The sequence below is a fragment of the Terrapene carolina genome, unplaced genomic scaffold (genome assembly GCF_002925995.2).
Source record: "Terrapene carolina triunguis isolate 2854851 unplaced genomic scaffold, T_m_triunguis-2.0 Scaffold18, whole genome shotgun sequence".
Lineage (NCBI taxonomy): Eukaryota > Metazoa > Chordata > Testudines > Emydidae > Terrapene > Terrapene triunguis.
Window position 1 is genome coordinate 3,141,298 of NW_020664369.1, and position 17,881 is coordinate 3,159,178.

The 17,881-nt window shown below is 42.6% G+C and overlaps 1 protein-coding gene across 2 annotated transcripts in view; it reads left to right on the forward strand.

Annotated features, from left to right (window-relative positions):
• Nucleotides 1–17,881, forward strand: part of LOC113405086 (ecto-NOX disulfide-thiol exchanger 1) — a 487,391-nt gene that overhangs the window by 412,191 nt on the left and 57,319 nt on the right. For both annotated transcript variants that reach the window (XM_026654602.1, XM_026654624.1), the window contains one exon: nucleotides 16,748–16,932. In XM_026654602.1, the coding sequence (XP_026510387.1) occupies nucleotides 16,748–16,932 (185 nt within the window). The remainder of the gene's footprint in view (nucleotides 1–16,747; nucleotides 16,933–17,881) is intronic.

The following is a 17,881-nucleotide window of genomic DNA, read 5'->3' on the forward strand; positions in this document are numbered from 1 at the left end:
AAGGGTGATGAAGGCAGATGAAAACACTGCACACACAAAGATGGGACTCAGAGGCAAAAAGGAAGGAAATGCAATAGTCTAAACAAGAGTAGCTGGAATGAGGATTGAGTGGTGTTGCAGCCAGTTGTATGTACATACAATGTGGTGGAGGTGGTGACTTGCAGACACAGGAGATAAGGGAGGCATAGGAAAGCAAAAATCAGTGTTGACACCGAGGTTATGGAAGGTAAAGCAAAAAAGGAGATCTGAGTCGAGAGACATATTTTGGAGAAGGAATTGTTTGAGGATGCGTCTTTGTCCGAATGAAGCACTTCCACCTTTGAGATAACTGGATGAAGGAGGTTAAGACGAAGCCATAGTTTACCTGATCAAGACAGGCTGAGAGAATGAATGAGCAAAGAAAGGTTAATAAAGGTGGTGGACAGGTGAGTGTTATCAAGATAAGTGTGTAGGAAAAACAAAAAATAAACAACTGAGGAGAGGTGGGAATAAAAACTATCCTGCAAGCCCAAGTTAAGTACAGTAGTTGTGACTCACTTGATCTACAGTAGAAATGCTGGGTAAAAAGAGAAGCAAAAAGGAAGGATGTCAAATTCCTTTTGGAACTAAAGAACTTCTGGGTAGTAATGACTATTGCCAAGTCTAGGGGAGAAACCCTGGTATTATCAATTCCTCCCAGCCTCCCATTATATGTGAAATTTAAAATCTGCAGCACATACATTCAGTTCTTCCCTTGGTTTTCTCTCAGTTTGTCTCAGTATTGCCAACCCCAAATCTTCAAAGATCACATCTGAGCCCCCAAAATATAATGAAATTGGCTTAAAAATCATGATTACCAAAAAAAGAGGTATTTTTATTTGCCTTCTGGCATTTGAGCCTTTAGTACTTGAGTCACATTTAGTACTTGGGTCACTGCAGCCTTGGGGGTCTTGAAACATAAAGCTGAGATTCTCACATAATCACTTGCCTCCAGGAGCTGGAGCTTTAAATAAAACAGCAAATATCATGAGACTTATGATAAAATCCCAAGAGTTGGCAACACTGATTCTCATTTCATTCTGAATCTACTGCAGTGCCAGTGTTTGCCAACAGCTTCTTGCCAAGGTTTTGTTATTAGACCCGATTGGACCATAAGTGACCTCCAACCTTTTCTGCCCCCTACTCCTCTACACCCTCCCTGTCTTTGCAAATAACCACATCCAGTTTTGAAATATTTCAGTAACTGATTCCTCATTAAAAAAAAATAGTCCTAAATAAATTACTGAAATTACTGGTACATCACAGTTGTAGTAAGGCAAGAAAAAGACAGAACAATGTTGTTTAGAGTCTACTAAGCAGCTGTAGAAAAAATTTCAATAGGCAAAGAAAATGTTTCTTCAGACTAATGCTTTGGTCTCTCAACCCTTATGTCTGCCTATAATGGAAATGGGATGGGTAAAACTAATGTTAGAGGAGGGTGGATTTTAAAAAAAATTACTAGCTATCCTGCTTGTTCAATCCCGAATTCCTCTGTGAATAGAAAGTGCTAAAATAATTCCCATGAGGAACTACTTTGAACATCTGCTATCACCATGGATGTAACTACTGTAATGAACTGCTGTGTGTAGACTGTAGGCAGCATGGTGTGGAAAGGATTTTAAAGCGACTCCATCTGAGTAAGAACAAGACTTTGAAATAGCGTAAATTACCTTCCCATTATGCAGACCTAACACCAACTAACATTAATGGGAGTAACCTACACACAGGATAATTAGAGCACTTGGAGTCTCACAGCTATTGAGAACTCTAGCTAAAGTGTGCATAAAGTTAGAGAAAATGTTTAAATTGCTTCATTGTTTAGTTACATTGTGTCTGAAGGTGAAAAGCAAAATGTGCATAGTACTAGAATAGCTGGTAATTGCCCGAATTTACTTTATATATACATATATAGTGCTAATTATATTTTCGCTAGTTATTTTGCAGTTTTCAAGCTTCCACCAGATCATTTTCTTAAAGTATAAAGGATGATACAATCTATTTCCATTCTGTTTCCTAACAATAGGAAGAGGCATTTACCAGAGAATTCAATGTAGTAATAATATTGCTATTATTTACACCTCTACCCCGATATAACGCGACCCGATATAACACAAATTCGGATATAACGCGGTAAAGCAGCGCTCCGGGGGGGCGGGGCTGCACATTCCGGCGGATCAAAGCAAGTTCGATATAACACGGTTTCTCCTATAACGCGGTAAGATTTTTTGGCTCCCGAGGACAGCGTTATATCGGAGTAGAGGTGTATTTATTATCAGAAGTATTTATAAGGTGACCATCACTGTGGTATATAAGCACCCCTTACACTAGTGAGAACAAAACCAAGAATGGGGATCATATAGTCAGCCACCATCCAAAGAGGTGCCTGTGTTTTCTTGAGAGAACTCAAGGCAATGATTAGCAGTCACATTAAATGTCAGAGGGTTCAAGACCCTGACATTGATGGAAAACCTGAATGAAGAGGTGCCTTAATGTGGTCAAGCTGGGACTCAGATTTATTTCTTATAGGATCCAATACTGGAGGCATGGGCACACCACCAACAATGCCTGCCCCTGACTGTCTTGATCTACACACTAGGAATATATAGTTGAAACTTGCTTTCTGAGAACAGTTGTCATGGTGGGGTATCGGAAAAGGTATGTGAGATACTGGATCTGTTTGGGGAGTATAGATATGTGACCAGCGCCTGGAATTTTATTCAGAACTGAGCTGGCAGCCAGTGGAGATTACAGACTCATAGGGTGAGAAGGGACCGCAAGGGTCATCAAATCTAACCCCCTGCCAAGATGCAGGATTTGTTGTGTCTAAACCATCCAAGACAGATGGCTACCCAGCCTCCTTTTGAAAACCTCCAGTGAAGGAGATTCCCAGGGCCGCCCAGAGGATTCAGCGGGCCTGGGGTCTTCGGTGGCGGGTCCCAGGGCAGAAGGACCCCCCACCGTGGGTCTTCAGGGCACTTCGGCGGCGGGTCCCGGAGCGGAAGGACCCCCTGCCGCCGAATTGCCACCGAAGACCCGGAGCAGAAGAAGCTCCGGGGGCCCGGGCCCCACGAGAGTTTTCCGGGGGCCCCGGAGCGAGTGAAGGACCCCGCTCCAGGAGCCCCGAAAAACTCTCATGGGGGCCCTTGCGGGGCCCGGGGCCTGGGGCAAATTGCCCCACTTGCCCCCCACTCTGGGCAGCCCTGGAGATTCCCCAGCTTCCCTAGGCAGTCTGTTCCACTGTCCTACTGTTCTTACAGTTAGGAAGTTTTTCCAGAATTTAATCTAAGTCTGCCATGCTGTAGTTGAACCCGTTGCCTCTTGTCCTACCCTCTGTGGCAAGAGAGAACAACTTTTCTTCATCTTTTTTATGCCAGCTTTTTAAGTTTTTGAAGACCCCTATCATGTCCCCCCTTAATCTCCACTTTTCCAAACTAATCATATCCAGTTCCTTCAGCCTTTGCTCGTATGGCTGGCATTCCAACCCTTTGATCATCTTTGTCGCATGCCTCTGGATTCTTTCCAGTTTCTCGACACTCTTTCTATACATTGGTGACCAAAACTGGACACAGTACTCCAGCTGAGACCTCACTAGCACCAAGCAGAGCAATACTATCACCTCCTGTGACTTGCATGCTGTGCCTCTGTCAATGCAACCTAAAATTGCATATATTTTTTTTGCAACAGCATTGCATTGCTGACTCATGTTGAGATTGTGATCCACCACAACTCCCAGAACTTTTTCAGCAGTGCTGATGCCAAGCCAGTTATCCCCCATTCTGTATTTGTTCATTTGTTTTTTCTTCCCTAAGTGTAGCAGCTTACATTTGTCTCTGTTAAATTTCATTTTGTTGTCTACAGCCCAGTTCTGAAGCTTATCAAGATCCTTCTGAATTTTAGCTCTATCCTCCAAAGTGTTGGCAACCCTTCCAGCTTGCTTAGTGTCATCTGCAAATTTGATCAGTATGCTCTCTCTTCCTACATCCAGGTCATTAATAAAGATGTTAAATAACACTGGACCAAGAACAAATCCCTGTGGAACCCCAATTGAGACCTCCCTCCAATCTTACATCATTCCATTAATAGTTACTCTTTGTTTGGGGTTGTTTAACAAATTATGTATCCACTTAATGGCAGTTCCAGCAAGCCCACGTTTCTCCAGCTTACATATCAGAATGTCATGTGGGACTGTTTCTAAAACCTTGCTGAAGTCCAGGTATATTATGTCCACTGCATTCCCCCTATCCACCAAACCAGTTACCCTGTCAAAAATGGAAAACAAAATGATTTGGCATGATTTGTTCTTGGTAAATCCATACTGGCTGCCAGTGATTACCCCTTCATCCTCCAGGTATTTGCAAATTGAATGTTTTATACATTGCTTTAGTAGCTTCTCAGGTATTGAAGTCAGGCTGACTGGTCTATAGTTCCCCGTCTCCTCCTTTCCCCCCTTTTTAAAGATGGGCACTACGTTAGCCTTCTCTAGTCTTCTTGGACCTCTCCTGTCATCCATGAGTTTGCAAATATTATTGTCAGTGGCTCTGAGATTTCTTCCGCTAATTCCTTCAGTAGCCTCAGGTGAATAGCTTCTGGCCCTGCTGATTTGAATTCATTAAAATTGGTCAGAAGATCTCTGACATGTTCTTTATTTATCCTGATCTGCATGCCTTCTCCTTTATTGTTTATGGTAACTTCACTAGTCATCCGGTCACATGTTATTTTTTGTGAGAAGACTGAAACAAAGTAGGCATTGAGCACCTCTGCTTTCCTATCATCTTCTGTTACTAGCTCACCTTCTCCACTGAGCAGCCCACACCATCCTTGATCTTTCTTTTTTGTCTGACATATTTATAGAACCCCTTCTCATTGTCTCTAACATCCCTTGCCAGCTGTAACTCATTCTTTGCCTTGGCTTTCCTGATTTTGTCCCTACATATTTGTGCTATTCCCATGTATATTTCTTTGGGGAAATGCCTCTCCTTCCATTTCCTGTATGTATCCCTTTTGTTTTTTAGATAACTAAAAAGCTCCTTGTGCAGCCACATCGACCTCCTCTGGTTCTTCTTATCTTTCTTCTCTTCTGCATCGGAATAGCTTGATATTGAGTCTCTAGTAATACATCTTTTAGGAACTGTCAGCCCCCTTCAACTCCTTTTCTTCCTAATTGGTCTTTCCATGGGACCTTGCCTACGATTTCTCTGAGTTGACTGAAATTCTGAAGTCCATAAGCTGTGATGGTTTGGGATGGATGTAAAGAATAAAGTCTACTACCCCATCTTCCTCCACCTCTAAAGTCATTGAGCATGCCATCAACAACCACTGCTTTGAGCTGCTTTCTTCTAACTCCCTCCTGGATTCTCTCTAATCTGACTTCTGCCCTCCAGGCCCTCCCCAATTTTGCCCTTCCCCGCTGATCTGCTTTTATCTCTCGTTGCATCGCTCGCTGCCCACTTTGTTTTGCCAGCACTAGCTAGAGAGAGGGCCTGATGGGGATGACTGATATTTGTGTACTTCTATCTCCAAACTTTGTGTGGTTTGCTTCTCTGACGGAAAGCTCTTTGGGGCAGGGATTGTGCCTGCTTGTTGCTGTGAGCAGCACCTAGCACATTGTAAGTGCTCTAGGATACTCAACTACATAAATAACAATTATAATAGGGGGATTTCTCTACCTTTTTTAATAGCGTGAAATGAAAGTTTGAATACTTACATTGTGAAATTGGGAAGATATGACACTGACATTAGCAGAATCCAGATGCTGTGAGGCTCCAGAACTGTCCCTTTGGCATCCTGCCTGGATAGAACCAATCCTTTAGTTATTACTCTGTTCTGGTCAGTGCTACTGACTCAATAGTGGCAATTACAACTGAGACATTGGCTGAAGTCTTGAGGGCTTACGAAATCCCCCCAAAGTGTAAGACTCTTGCAGTGTCTGAAGGTAGGCAAGTGTGCATGTAAGGATCGGCTTCATAATAAGCTTGAGATTCAAAGCAGGCAAATGCTATAAGAAAAACTTAAAAACAAAAACCACTTAGAAAAACCTCTATAGAGAGACACAGGGAAACTCTGGGCTCTCAAGCCCAACCATTTTTTTCCTCGGGAAAATATTGTTTCTACAAACTCTTAAGAAAAACTGCTAACTGTCCATTTTAAATGGAAGCACCACGAGTGAGCCAGACACTAAACACTTGTAGCACTAAGCAATTCAAGTCAAAGAAGGGAACAGTCTTACAGAAGAAAGGGACATCATCAAAAGGTGGACAAACTACTTCTATGATCTATACAACTACTAGACAAATGGAGATCCTAGTGTCTTAGACAGCCCAGATTCAACAGAGGAGGATGACTTTCCAATACTACGTGAAGAAGTGGAGACAGCTGTGGAATCACTCAAGAACGGAAAGGCTACAGGTATTGACAACATCCCAGCCGTACTGATGAAATTCGGAGGAGAAATAGTAATAGATGAACTCACTAAGATCTGCAACAAGATCTGGCAGACCAATGAGTGGCCCTTCACATGGACACAGTCACTAATCATCACTCTGCCAAAGAAAGGCAACCTGCAATTATGTCAAAATTACTGGACTATAAGCTTACTTAGCCATCCCAGAAAAGTGATGTTGAAAGTCCTATTGTACAGATTGAAGCCACAAGTGGAGAATGTCATCACTGAAGAACAGGCTGGCTTTCATGCTGGAAGAAATATCACAGAACAGATTTTCAACCTTCGTGTTCTATGTGAGAAGTACTTACAACACCAGCAGGACATCTACCATGTCTTTGTTGACTTCAAGAAGGCGTTTGACAGAGTCTGGCACGAAGCTCTCTGGGCAACCATGAAGAAGTACAATGTTTGTTGTAAGCTTATTCTTACTATTAAACAACTGTATGCCTGGCTTCAGTTCACTGATGACATTGATGGCCTGGCAGGCAGCGAAGATGAACTTGCCAACCTTGTGAAACAATTGGATGAAGCCTCTGCAAAATATGGCATGGAAATCAGTGCAGAGAAAACCAAGCTGATGACAAACAAATGTGATGGGATTAGCTCACATATCACTGTCAGTGGACAAGAGCTGGAGACAGTGAAACAGTTCAAGTATTTGTGGGCAATCATCGCTGATGAAGGATCCAAGGCAGAAATTCAGGCAAGAACTCCGCAAACAACAACAGCAGTGGCAAAGCTAAAGCCAATTTGGAAGAATAAGAACATCTCCCAGGAATCCAAACTGAAACTGCTGCACGCACTGGTCATCTCAATTTTTCTGTATGCGTGTGAGACATGGACCCTTACGGCAGAACTTGAATGGAAAATCCAGGTAGTAGAGCTGAGATACTTCCCTAAAATCCTGGGCATCTCCTACTTCGACCATATCACTAATGAACAGGTCTGCAACATCATCACCCAATGCGCTGGATTCCTTCTGAAGCCCTCCTGACGACCATGAAGAAGCGCAAGCTGAAGTGGTATGGCCATGTAACAAGATCATCTGGCCTATCCAAGATCATCCTTCAAGGGACAGTACAGGGAAAGAGAAGAAGAGGTAGGCAGAAGAAGAGATGGATTGACAACATAAAAGAGTGGACAGGAATGGACTTTGCGGAGACTCAAGCACTGACACACAATCGTCAGGGGTGGAGACAATTGGTTGATTGCTCATCAATAATGGTGCCCCAATGACCAATGCAATTATGGGAATGGTGATGATGATGATGATGAATGAGCAATGTAAGACCAAAGTATACAGTTGGTTGGTCGAAATTTCCCAAATTTCAATGTTCATAAAAAATTCAGTTTTCAATGGGAAAAAAAACCAAATTTTTCACTGAAAATTGTTGTGGTTTCCAACCATCTCTAATGATTGGAAATGACCAGTGAAGAGACAGTACTAATACAAAGTGGACATGGTGTCACAGGATATGGCTCATTACACATGGACTCCATTGGCTATTATTACATTTTGGTAAGTCAAATGTAATCAAAATAGCAAACCAACTAAAATAATAACCATAAACTAACTAATACAACCTGTTCATAAAACACAGAAGTAGAGACATATGGCATAGATGTCAGGATAGTTGACCTGATCCCCTCAAAAGGTAAGAGGATTATTCTTTCTCTTACTGGACATGAGAGGACCTTTCCTCTTATCCCATTACTGCTTACTTTGCTTAAGAGCCTTCAGGGAGGGACCTTGTTAAAGGCTTTCTGCAAGTCCAAGTACATTATATCCACTGGATTACCCATGTCCGCATGCTTGTTGACACTCTCAAAGAATTCTTATAAATTGGACATCCTAGCCGACATTCTTAGCTGCTGCACCATCGCAACACACTGAACCACCACTCCTGACCAACAACCTTAATGCTAAAAGCCTACAGATCCACAGCAGCCATACCTCAGGCACATGATTGGTTGGACAGACAGCCTTCTTATTGGATACATGGACTATATAGAGACTACAACAGGAAGAGGAAGCTATCTGAGCAACAGACCATTTCCTGGTTGCTACCTAGACGGCCTTGCCTGACCCTGCCCTGCTGCCTCACCCAGCCCTGCCCTGCTGCCTTGCCTGACCTCACCTCCCTAACCCACTGCCCCGGCCCCTTGGACTGGCTCTTCCAGCTACTGACCCCTTTTAGAACTCAGACCGTTGCCCTGAATTGCCTCTGATAGTGATTGACCTCCTGGCTCCCTGGGGTTGCCCCCTAGCCTGCCTTGGCCACCAGCCATTATTTATTAGGCTGTATCTACACTGCCACTTTCAGCCCTAAAACTTTAGTTGTTTAGGGGTGTGAAAAAACACCCCCCTGAGCGACAAAAGTTTTAGTACTAAAAAGTGCCAGTATAGACAGTGCTTTATCGTGGGAGCCGCACTCCCAGCAATAAAGCTACCACCGCTCGTTCAGGGTGGTTTTATCGCTCTCCCGGCAATAAAGCGTGACTACACTGCCCACATCATAGCGCTGCCATGGCTGCACTGTAACATGGGCAGTGTAGACATACAAAGTTTTGATTTGCGTGTGACACACCATGTAATAAAGGTAACAAAATATAAAGTATTTTGTGTGCCCCAGAGAAGTGCTGGTAGGAGACAGAGCTTTATTTCCTGATCCCAATCAATCCTGAGATGGATTGTAAAACGTTAGTATTCTCTGTCCTATGTCAGTATTGTCTTACTGCAGTGGCTATTGCTACAAATCCTAGCCTTTCCAAGATTCTGCAGTGAAAAAGAGGTGAAGCAGTAACAGTCCTTTTTGCTGATGTTTCTGGAAAAGGATCTTCCTCATATAAAGTGTTCATGCTGAAGATAAATCCCTTTTAGAGTCCGCATGTTGTTTTGTAAGGAAACTGACAAAGTTGATTGTCTGTAGATAAAAAGGGTGTTTTCCTATTAATTAATTTGGAAGAGTTATTAAGATTCAATTTTAAGAATTCCTGTCACCTTTTCAGAAATGATATGAGTTGCTTTAATTTAAGTCCGGTAACAAGGGACAATTTACTGACCATTTATTGTTAAAATCGTGGGATTAATTTACAGTTGTTCTAGTGCACCAAATTCAGTGTTATTTCTGTTATTAAAAAGTTAAATGGGTGGGTACTTTCAGTTTATTAATTACAAGTGATTATTTTGTTGTGTTGCAGTTGCATTCTTTAGCTAAAGAAATGAAGGACTTTACCAGCTGTGCCTTCCCATCTTATCTGCTCTTGCTTATTCTGCCCTCTACCCCAAAATTCTGCTGCAGCAGTAATGCTCAATAATAAAACTACGTGTTTGTCTACATCTACTTTCCTGGTGCTCCTTACACTTAAATGGTCTCCCCAAATCATAGAATATTAGGGTTGGAAAAGACCTCAGGAGGTCATCTAGTCTAATCCCCTGCTCAAAGCAGGACCAACACCCACTAAATCATCCCAGCCAGGGCTTTGTCAAGCCGGGCCTTAAAAACCTCTAAGGATGGAGATTCCACCACCTCCCTAGGTAACCTATTCCAGTGCTTCACCACCCTCCTAGTGAAATAGTGTTTCCTGATATCCAACCTAGACCTCCCGCACTGCAACTTGAGACCGTTGCTTCTTGTTCTGTCATCTGCCACCACTGAGAACAGTCTAGCTCCATCCTCTTTGGAATCCCCCTTCAGGTAGTTGAAGGCTGCTATCAAATCTCCCCTCAATCTTCTCTTCTGTAGACTAAATAACCCCAGTTCCCTGAGCCTCTCCTCGTAAGTCATGTGACCCAGCCCCCTAATCATTTTCGATGCCCTCCGCTGGACTCTCTCCAATTTGTCCACATCCCTTCTGTAGTGGGGGGACCAAAACTGGACACAATACTCTAGGTGTGGCTTCACCAGTGGCGAATAGAGGGGAATAATCACTTCCCTCAATCTGCTGGCAATGCTCCTACTAATACAGCCCAATATGCCGTTGGCCTTCTTGGCAATAAGGGCACACTGCTGACTCATATACAGCTTCTCGTCCACTGTAATCCCCAGGTTCTTTTCTGCAGAACTGCTGCTTAGCCAGTCGATCCCCAACCTGTAGCAGTGCATGGGATTCTTCCTTCTTAAGTGCAGGACTCTGCACTTGTCCTTGTTGAACCTCATCAAATTTCTTTTGACCCAATCCTCCAATTTGTCTCAAGACTCATTGATAGCATGAAGCCTACAAGTAGTTATCTACTATTCACGGCTTGGTAAAGGACCACTGGGAGTAACAAGACAAAGTCCCTCACCAAAGGCTCTTAATCAAAGTAAGCAGTCATGGGATAAGAGGGAAGGTCCTCTCATGGATTGGTAACTGGTTAAAAGATAGGAAACAAAGGGTAAGAATAAATGGTCAGTTTTCAGAATGGAGAGAGGTAAATAGTGGTGTCCCCCAGGGATCTGTACTGGGAGCAGTCCTATTCAGTATAATCATAAATTATCTGGAAATAGGGGTAAACAATGAGGTGGCAAAATTAGCAGATGATACAAAACTACTCAAGATAGTTAAGTCCCAAGCAGACTGCAAAGGGATCTCACAAAACTGGGTGACTGGGCAACAAAATGGTAGATGAAATTCAATATTGACAAATGCAAAGTAATGCACATTGGAAAATATAATCCTAACTATACATATAAAATGAGGGGTCTAAATTAGCTGTTACCACTCAAGAAAGAGATCTTGGAGTCATTGTGGCAGTCAAAAAAGCAAACAGAATGTTGGGAATTGTTAAGAAACGGATAGATAATAAGACAGAAAATATTATATTACCTCTATATAAATCCATGGTATGCCCACATCTTGGATGCTGTGTGCAGATGTGGTCGCCCCATCTCAAAAAAGATATATCGGAATTGGAAAAGGGTCAGAAAAGGGCAACAAAAATGATTAGGGGTATGGAACAGCTGCCGTATGAGGAGAGATTAATAAGACTGGGACTTTTCAGTTTGGAAAAGAGACGATTCGGGGGGATAGGATAGAGGTCTATAAAATCATGACTGGTGTGGAGAAAGTAAATAAGGAAATGTTATTTACTCCTTCTCATAACACAAGAACTAGGGGTCCCCAGATGAAATTAATAGGCAGCGGGTTTAAAACAAACAAAAAGAAATATTTCTTCACACAACACACAGTCAGCCGGTAGAACTCCTTGCCAGAGGATGTTGTGAAGGCCAAGACTATAACAGGGTTCAAAAAAGAATTAGATAAGTTCATGGAGGATAGGTCCATCAATGGCTATTAGCCTGGATGGGCAGGGATGGTGTCCCTAGGCTCTGTTTGCCAGAAGCTGGGAATGGGGGACAGGGGATGGATCACTTGATGATTACCTGTTCTATTCATTCTCTCTGGGGCACCTGGCATTGGCCACTGTCAGAAGACAGGATACTGGGTTAGATGGACCTTTGGTCTGACCCAGTACGGTCATTCTTATGTTCTTGTGTTCTTAACAATTTTTAAAACGATTTGGACCCCTCAAGGTATCCTGTGTAATTCATGATCTTACTACTGTTACCCTCATGTTCTCTCCCCCATTTCCTCTTATTGTCTGTGAGATTCATCTGTTGTTCCTTGTCTTCAGTTAGTTTGTAAGCACTTTGGGACCTGGACCATGCCTTTCTATGTATTTGTCCAATGCCTAGAACAATGGGGCAGCAGCCCTGATTGGGACTTCTTGGTACTATTGAATTACAAATAATAATTGAATATTGAGATTCTGCTAAGTGACGAGAACTGTTCGCAAGTATTATAAGCTCCCATGTTTCTAAAAGAACAGAAAGTATGTTGTTTCCTGTGGTAAAGAGTCACTTGTAACTGTTCAAACAGTGTGTGTTACTTGATCCTTGCCCAAGAGTTATTCTTAAAACGTTGAAGGTGATAATATACAGCTCAGAATAAAATGTTTAGGCGGGGGGGTTAGCTGTCTGTGTCAAGTAGCTAAAGATTAATGCAAACTTCACAAGCCTCCTTGTAACTAGCTTCTAATAACTTTGATGCGGATAGCAAATACTCTATAGCATTGCTTATACCTGTCATGTGAATTGGCAACCAGTTTTGTCACTTGCAGGTGATTCTTACAATGTTTAATGGACTCTTGTTCAGCCCACTTGCCAAACAGCAGTCAGTAGCATTGCACACTAAGCCTCAAATTCTCTCCCAGGCACCCAGCTCCAGTAAATGGGCTGAGCGTATGCCCCAGAGAAAGGAGGGAAAGGAGTATTCCACCGGGGCCACATGTCTACACAGCCCACAGCAGTGAGCCTCTGGCTTGTGGCTTGTGGCTCAGGCTGGAGCCTGAGCTCCGAAGACCAGGGCGGGAGTGGGCTTCAGCGTCCGAGCTCCAACCCGAGCTGCAACCTCAAAGCAATGTCTACACAGCTATTTTTATCGCAGTTGTGTGAGCCTGAGTCTGTCGAGCTGGACTCAGAGGCTTGCTGTCACTGCCTGTGTCGACATACCCGCTGGCAGTGGAAATGTCCACAGCTGTTATTCCGGCCAGGATAGGCTGTGAAGCCCTAGCACCTGAACTCCATCAGAGATAACAAGCCAACAGATGTACAGACCCAGTCCCTTCCATCTGTGCAACAGCTTTCGGGGATTTCTCTTGGAACTGGGTTAGGTGATGCACAGGAGAGGCACATTCTTCCCGCTGCCTCCCCAAAGCAGTGGAAAAGTACAGTTTCTGTTGCATTAGTGTCCCTTCTGTACCTAACAGAGTGGGAGGTTATCCACTGGTTAAAGCTTCTGTGTGGAAGTCAAGGTTAACCCAGTGGTGGTGCATAGCACTGTGTAATGACTCTAGCTAACCATAAAGTGATGTCTGTTGGTCAGCATGAATATACTAGTTTATACATTTAGTTGCCTCGGTACACTGAAAAGAAGTGCAAAACCAACATTTGGAAGTTTGGTTCAGGCCTGTCTCTGAATTAGAGGAGCAAATTTTGAAAAATACTTTCGATTGGACTGGAGGTTTGTGTTTGCTTAACCTATTTTTCTCAGATGTAGTTATTTCGTTGTTATGAAAAAAGATTCTATCCTCTTAGTTGCCCATTAGATTCCTCACAACAATTTCTTGAGGATAAATTTTATCATGGAAGAATGATTACATGTTTTTCAAAACAATTTAATTTGATATAACAATACTGTAGCTGCAGCTAAATCTTCCAGAGAGATGCTGTGGAGAAGCCAAATTAGACGCAACAATGAACCTATAGATGTATTTTAATGACTACACTATATTTGCAATAATGTATTTGTATTGTTTGCAAAATAATAGAAATTAATTGGGTCAAAGAAAAGTTTGTCCTGTCAAAAGTAAAGTATTTGTATTGCTAATGATGTATTGAGATCTCCTGTTCAGGCAACAAACTAGTTTGACAAAGATTTTGAGTCATGTTATGTGCGATTACACAGGATACAAGGTACTCTTTATGCAGCAAGGTCTGTTCAAGAGAGGCCTGAAGTGGTGTTAATATATAATTAAGTGGTGATGGTATTAATATATTAAGTGGTGTTAAGTTAAGTGGTGTTAATATATAATTTCTTATCCTCTGGAAAGTAACCATATTGTTACTGTCGATGGCAAATAAAATTCTGTAATATCAAGCTTGAAATCATTTAATCAGCTTTGTGCTCCTATTACAAAATGCGAGTAGAATTTTGGAGGGTTTTTTTTTAATTACAGCTATTTCATAGTGATATCACAGTCCAATAATGAAGATAGTACTGCATCAGACTTTGCTAAGCCAAATGACCATTGTTGCTGCCAAATATAAGAACTGTCAAGAGTAAAGTTCTTCTCTAGGACGTTAACAGTATCCCTGAAATAACGGCTGTCACACTTCCCTATGTGTATTTATGCTCAGATAATTTATTTAAATAGTGTTCTTGGTATATGCTTTATAGCCTTCCACATTTTGCTATACAAATTTAGGCTTATATTGCAGACTGTGCAATTCATTTGGCAAATGTAATTTCCATCCCTGCATACTAATCGATTTCTTCACAAACACCTGCTATCAGTTATGGTAATAAAAATGCCATTCTAAATTGAAAAGGGGCCAAATGGAGCTTCCTAAGGAAATGACTTCAGTATCTTTCAATGTGGCTAATGTAGTAATGTTCTTGTAGTGCAAAGGTTGGTTGTTGTTGGGGTTTTGTGGGGTGGTTTTTTTTTTTGAGCATTTGCATTTTATATAATTTTGCTCTATTACATCATTTCTCTGTCTAAATGATTCCTCGTAACCGGGGAATTCGCAGGGAGGCAGGAGTGGAGTTTCCACATTTCCTCTCTTGGGACCAAATCCAAAAAGCTTTACTTAGGCAAAACTCCCTAGCATAACAGGGCCTTAATCCTGACTGGAACCTCTGGGTGCTACCATAGTATAAACAATCACGTCAGTTTCTATAACATTGCTGGGCAAATGCTGTGAAGTCAATAAAGTTTTGCCAATTTAAGAACTTAAGAATTTTGCCTTTGCACTGGATGTCAATTCTTACCTAAAATCTATGTCTAAATGTAGCAGCCAGTCTATGAAGAGTGATTGAAATATAGAGCAACAATTTATGGCCTCATCTCACTAACCTCTTGTTGACTAACCTCTTGTTGACTATGCCCCCATCAAATGGTTAACTGCTAATGTACACAGAACAAAACTGTTTTCAGCACCATTATGCCTTCCCACACTCAGAAATTTCGTGCCTGTTTTCAGAAATGGTGAATCTCTAGTGGAGGTCAGCAGACATTTTTACCTCCATATGTGACTCAGTGGTAAAATGCATACATCTCAGCTCCACTGCAGCTTATGCTATCAGTTGTACCAGTATGACTGCACCATTGCTGAGACACAGGTAAGAAACTGTCAAGAGTAGATACTGCCCTTGTAGAAAAAAATGAATGATTTCCTTGTTACATCAGGGCTCTAGCACACTTTCAGTGTCAAAAATTTGTTCACAGCTAAACTGTTTTCAACACTAGTTTGAGGTGGTGGGGTAGGAAGAGAATCATTGCTCACATCTGTTGTCAGTAATAGGTCATTTTCTGAAGTCTCTCTTAGGGCATTTCTCTTGGGCAGTGGTTCTCAAGCTCTGTCCTTACCGTCAGCACTCTTCTCCCAACCTTTACACATCTGGCCACATCTGTCCTCCCATTTAGAAATATCAGAAAGGCAAGGTTGTCATGACCCCCTAACACCTATTTGCAATTGCCATGCCTGTGCCAACCTCCATTGCAAGAAATCCTGCTTTAGGATATTTATATAAGGCCTTGTCTGCACTAAAGAACTGAACCATTTGTTACTGAACCAGATTAAGTGTAAAGAATTAAGTGTCTCCACACTAGTCATACCAAAATGGTTTGTTTTGCCCCATATCCACACTTGTGCAGTCCTGAACTATTTCATTTGCAATTCCTTTTGTCTCACAATTCACAACTAGCTCCCAGAAGTAGTGCATCCTGGGAGATGTCACTAGGCCACTTAGGGCTTGACTAAACAGAAACGCTCAGGAAAGTGAATTAAGATAAATTGAATTAAGGACATTTTGATTCTGAATAAGAGTTTTCCACACAGGAATTAAATGCAATTTAACTAACTCACTTTAATTTCGATGAACTTTCCTGAGTGTCCCCCTGTAGACAAGCCCTTAGTGGACTGTGGGGCATTAATAGGGAGGACTAGTTGAACCATTTCAGCTTGTCTGTGTTCACTCTGGCACTAAACCAGTTGAAATTGAACCAATGAAGCTGTGAGAGTTTATTAGTCCTGCTATTTCTAACGAGCTATAAGACTCTTTGTAAACCATTAGCAGACCATTTGAGATGTTCCTGTGTGTGGTGGACCCGAGAGTGGCGACTCAGACTTGAGCTGCATCCACACTACAAAATGCCTGGGCTCTGACCCACATCTCAGTGGGACTCAGGCTCTGACGCTCCCTCCAGCAGGGTCCGTAGGCCCCAGTCGAGAGGATTTCCTGACCCAAGTCCGACTCATTTCTGTGTGGATGGAAGGGGCGCTGGGGCATGAACCTGAGTCAGAGTTTGGGCTTAGCGTGCTGTGTAGAACCCCAAATGCTCTACAAATGTTCTTAAGGCTTTAACCAGTTTAATTTCTCTAGACCAAACCTAAGAGTGGAGTGTTCACCTTGTATATATTTATGCTGCATCCCCTTTTGTCTGAACAATGCCCTCTATGTTATCTGCCAGCAAATGAGTCATCATATTGATTTTTTTCTGGCATGTTCATTTTCTCATAGCTCTAACAGCCCAAGCTTATGCACTGAAGGAAGAGAATGACAGCCTCCGATGGCAGCTGGATGCTTACAGAAATGAGGTGGAGCTTCTTAAGCAAGAGAAAGGACAACTCTTTCGGACCGAAGAAAGTCTCACAAAGGACCAACAGTTGAAATTCCTGCAGCAGACAATGCAAGGCATGCAGCAGGTACCATGAGTCAATTTTTAATGGCTTATCCCAATAATGTATATGCAAAAGAGGTATTTTTTGTTAGGAAAAAAGCACTGCAAATTTCTGCAGTGCTAAAATCAGTTTTTGTAAGATGCTAAGGGGCCTGACCATGATTTCTTTGCATACTCAAATGCCTGTTGATTTCTGCAGGCTGTTTTGGGTGTATAAGGATGGCAGCATCAGGCCACAGGGATTAAAGACCTGCTGACAAAGGGGATGTCTACAATGCAGTCGGAGGTGTGATTGCAGCATGGGTTGGCCTAGCTCTGCAAGAAGGTAGCATGTTTAAGAAGCCTTTCCCAACCTAACATGGCCAGTACCCCAAAGGCAGCAGGTCAGGTATGGGTCATAGCCCCACCATCCTTAAACAGTTTCAGAGCTGTGCAGTGCGCACAGGGGAGAGAACACACAGTACTACTGCAAAGGCTGTAGCGAGGGCTGCTGTGGCCCAAGCTCCCATGACACTTCTAAAGACACTTGTCCATATCCTCAGCAAATGTAAATTGACATACCACCACTGAAGTCAGTGGCACTAGATTGACTTGCACTAGCTGACTGGCCCACTGTGACTGAGTCAAACATTATGTCTCTAGAAGCTGCTGCTGGTGTAGTACACCTCCACTTACCCTCTACTGTGGCCAGTGGCTTAAAGCCACAGACTGGCCCTTTATTTCTAAGTATCTTCTGTTTCCAAAAAGTTAATCAGCTCCCACTTCTGATATTATTGTTGGAAGTCATAAATCCCCGCTCTGTGACATTGCAGTTAGTAGTCATTGTGAGGTCTCAGACTTGCGCCTTCTGACCAGGAGTGAGCTTCAGTACAGATCTGTACGTGAATAGGGTTACCATATTTCAACAATCAAAAAAGAGGACACGGGGTGCCGCCCTAGCCCCGCCCCCTCCCACTTCCCGCCCCCCTCAGAAT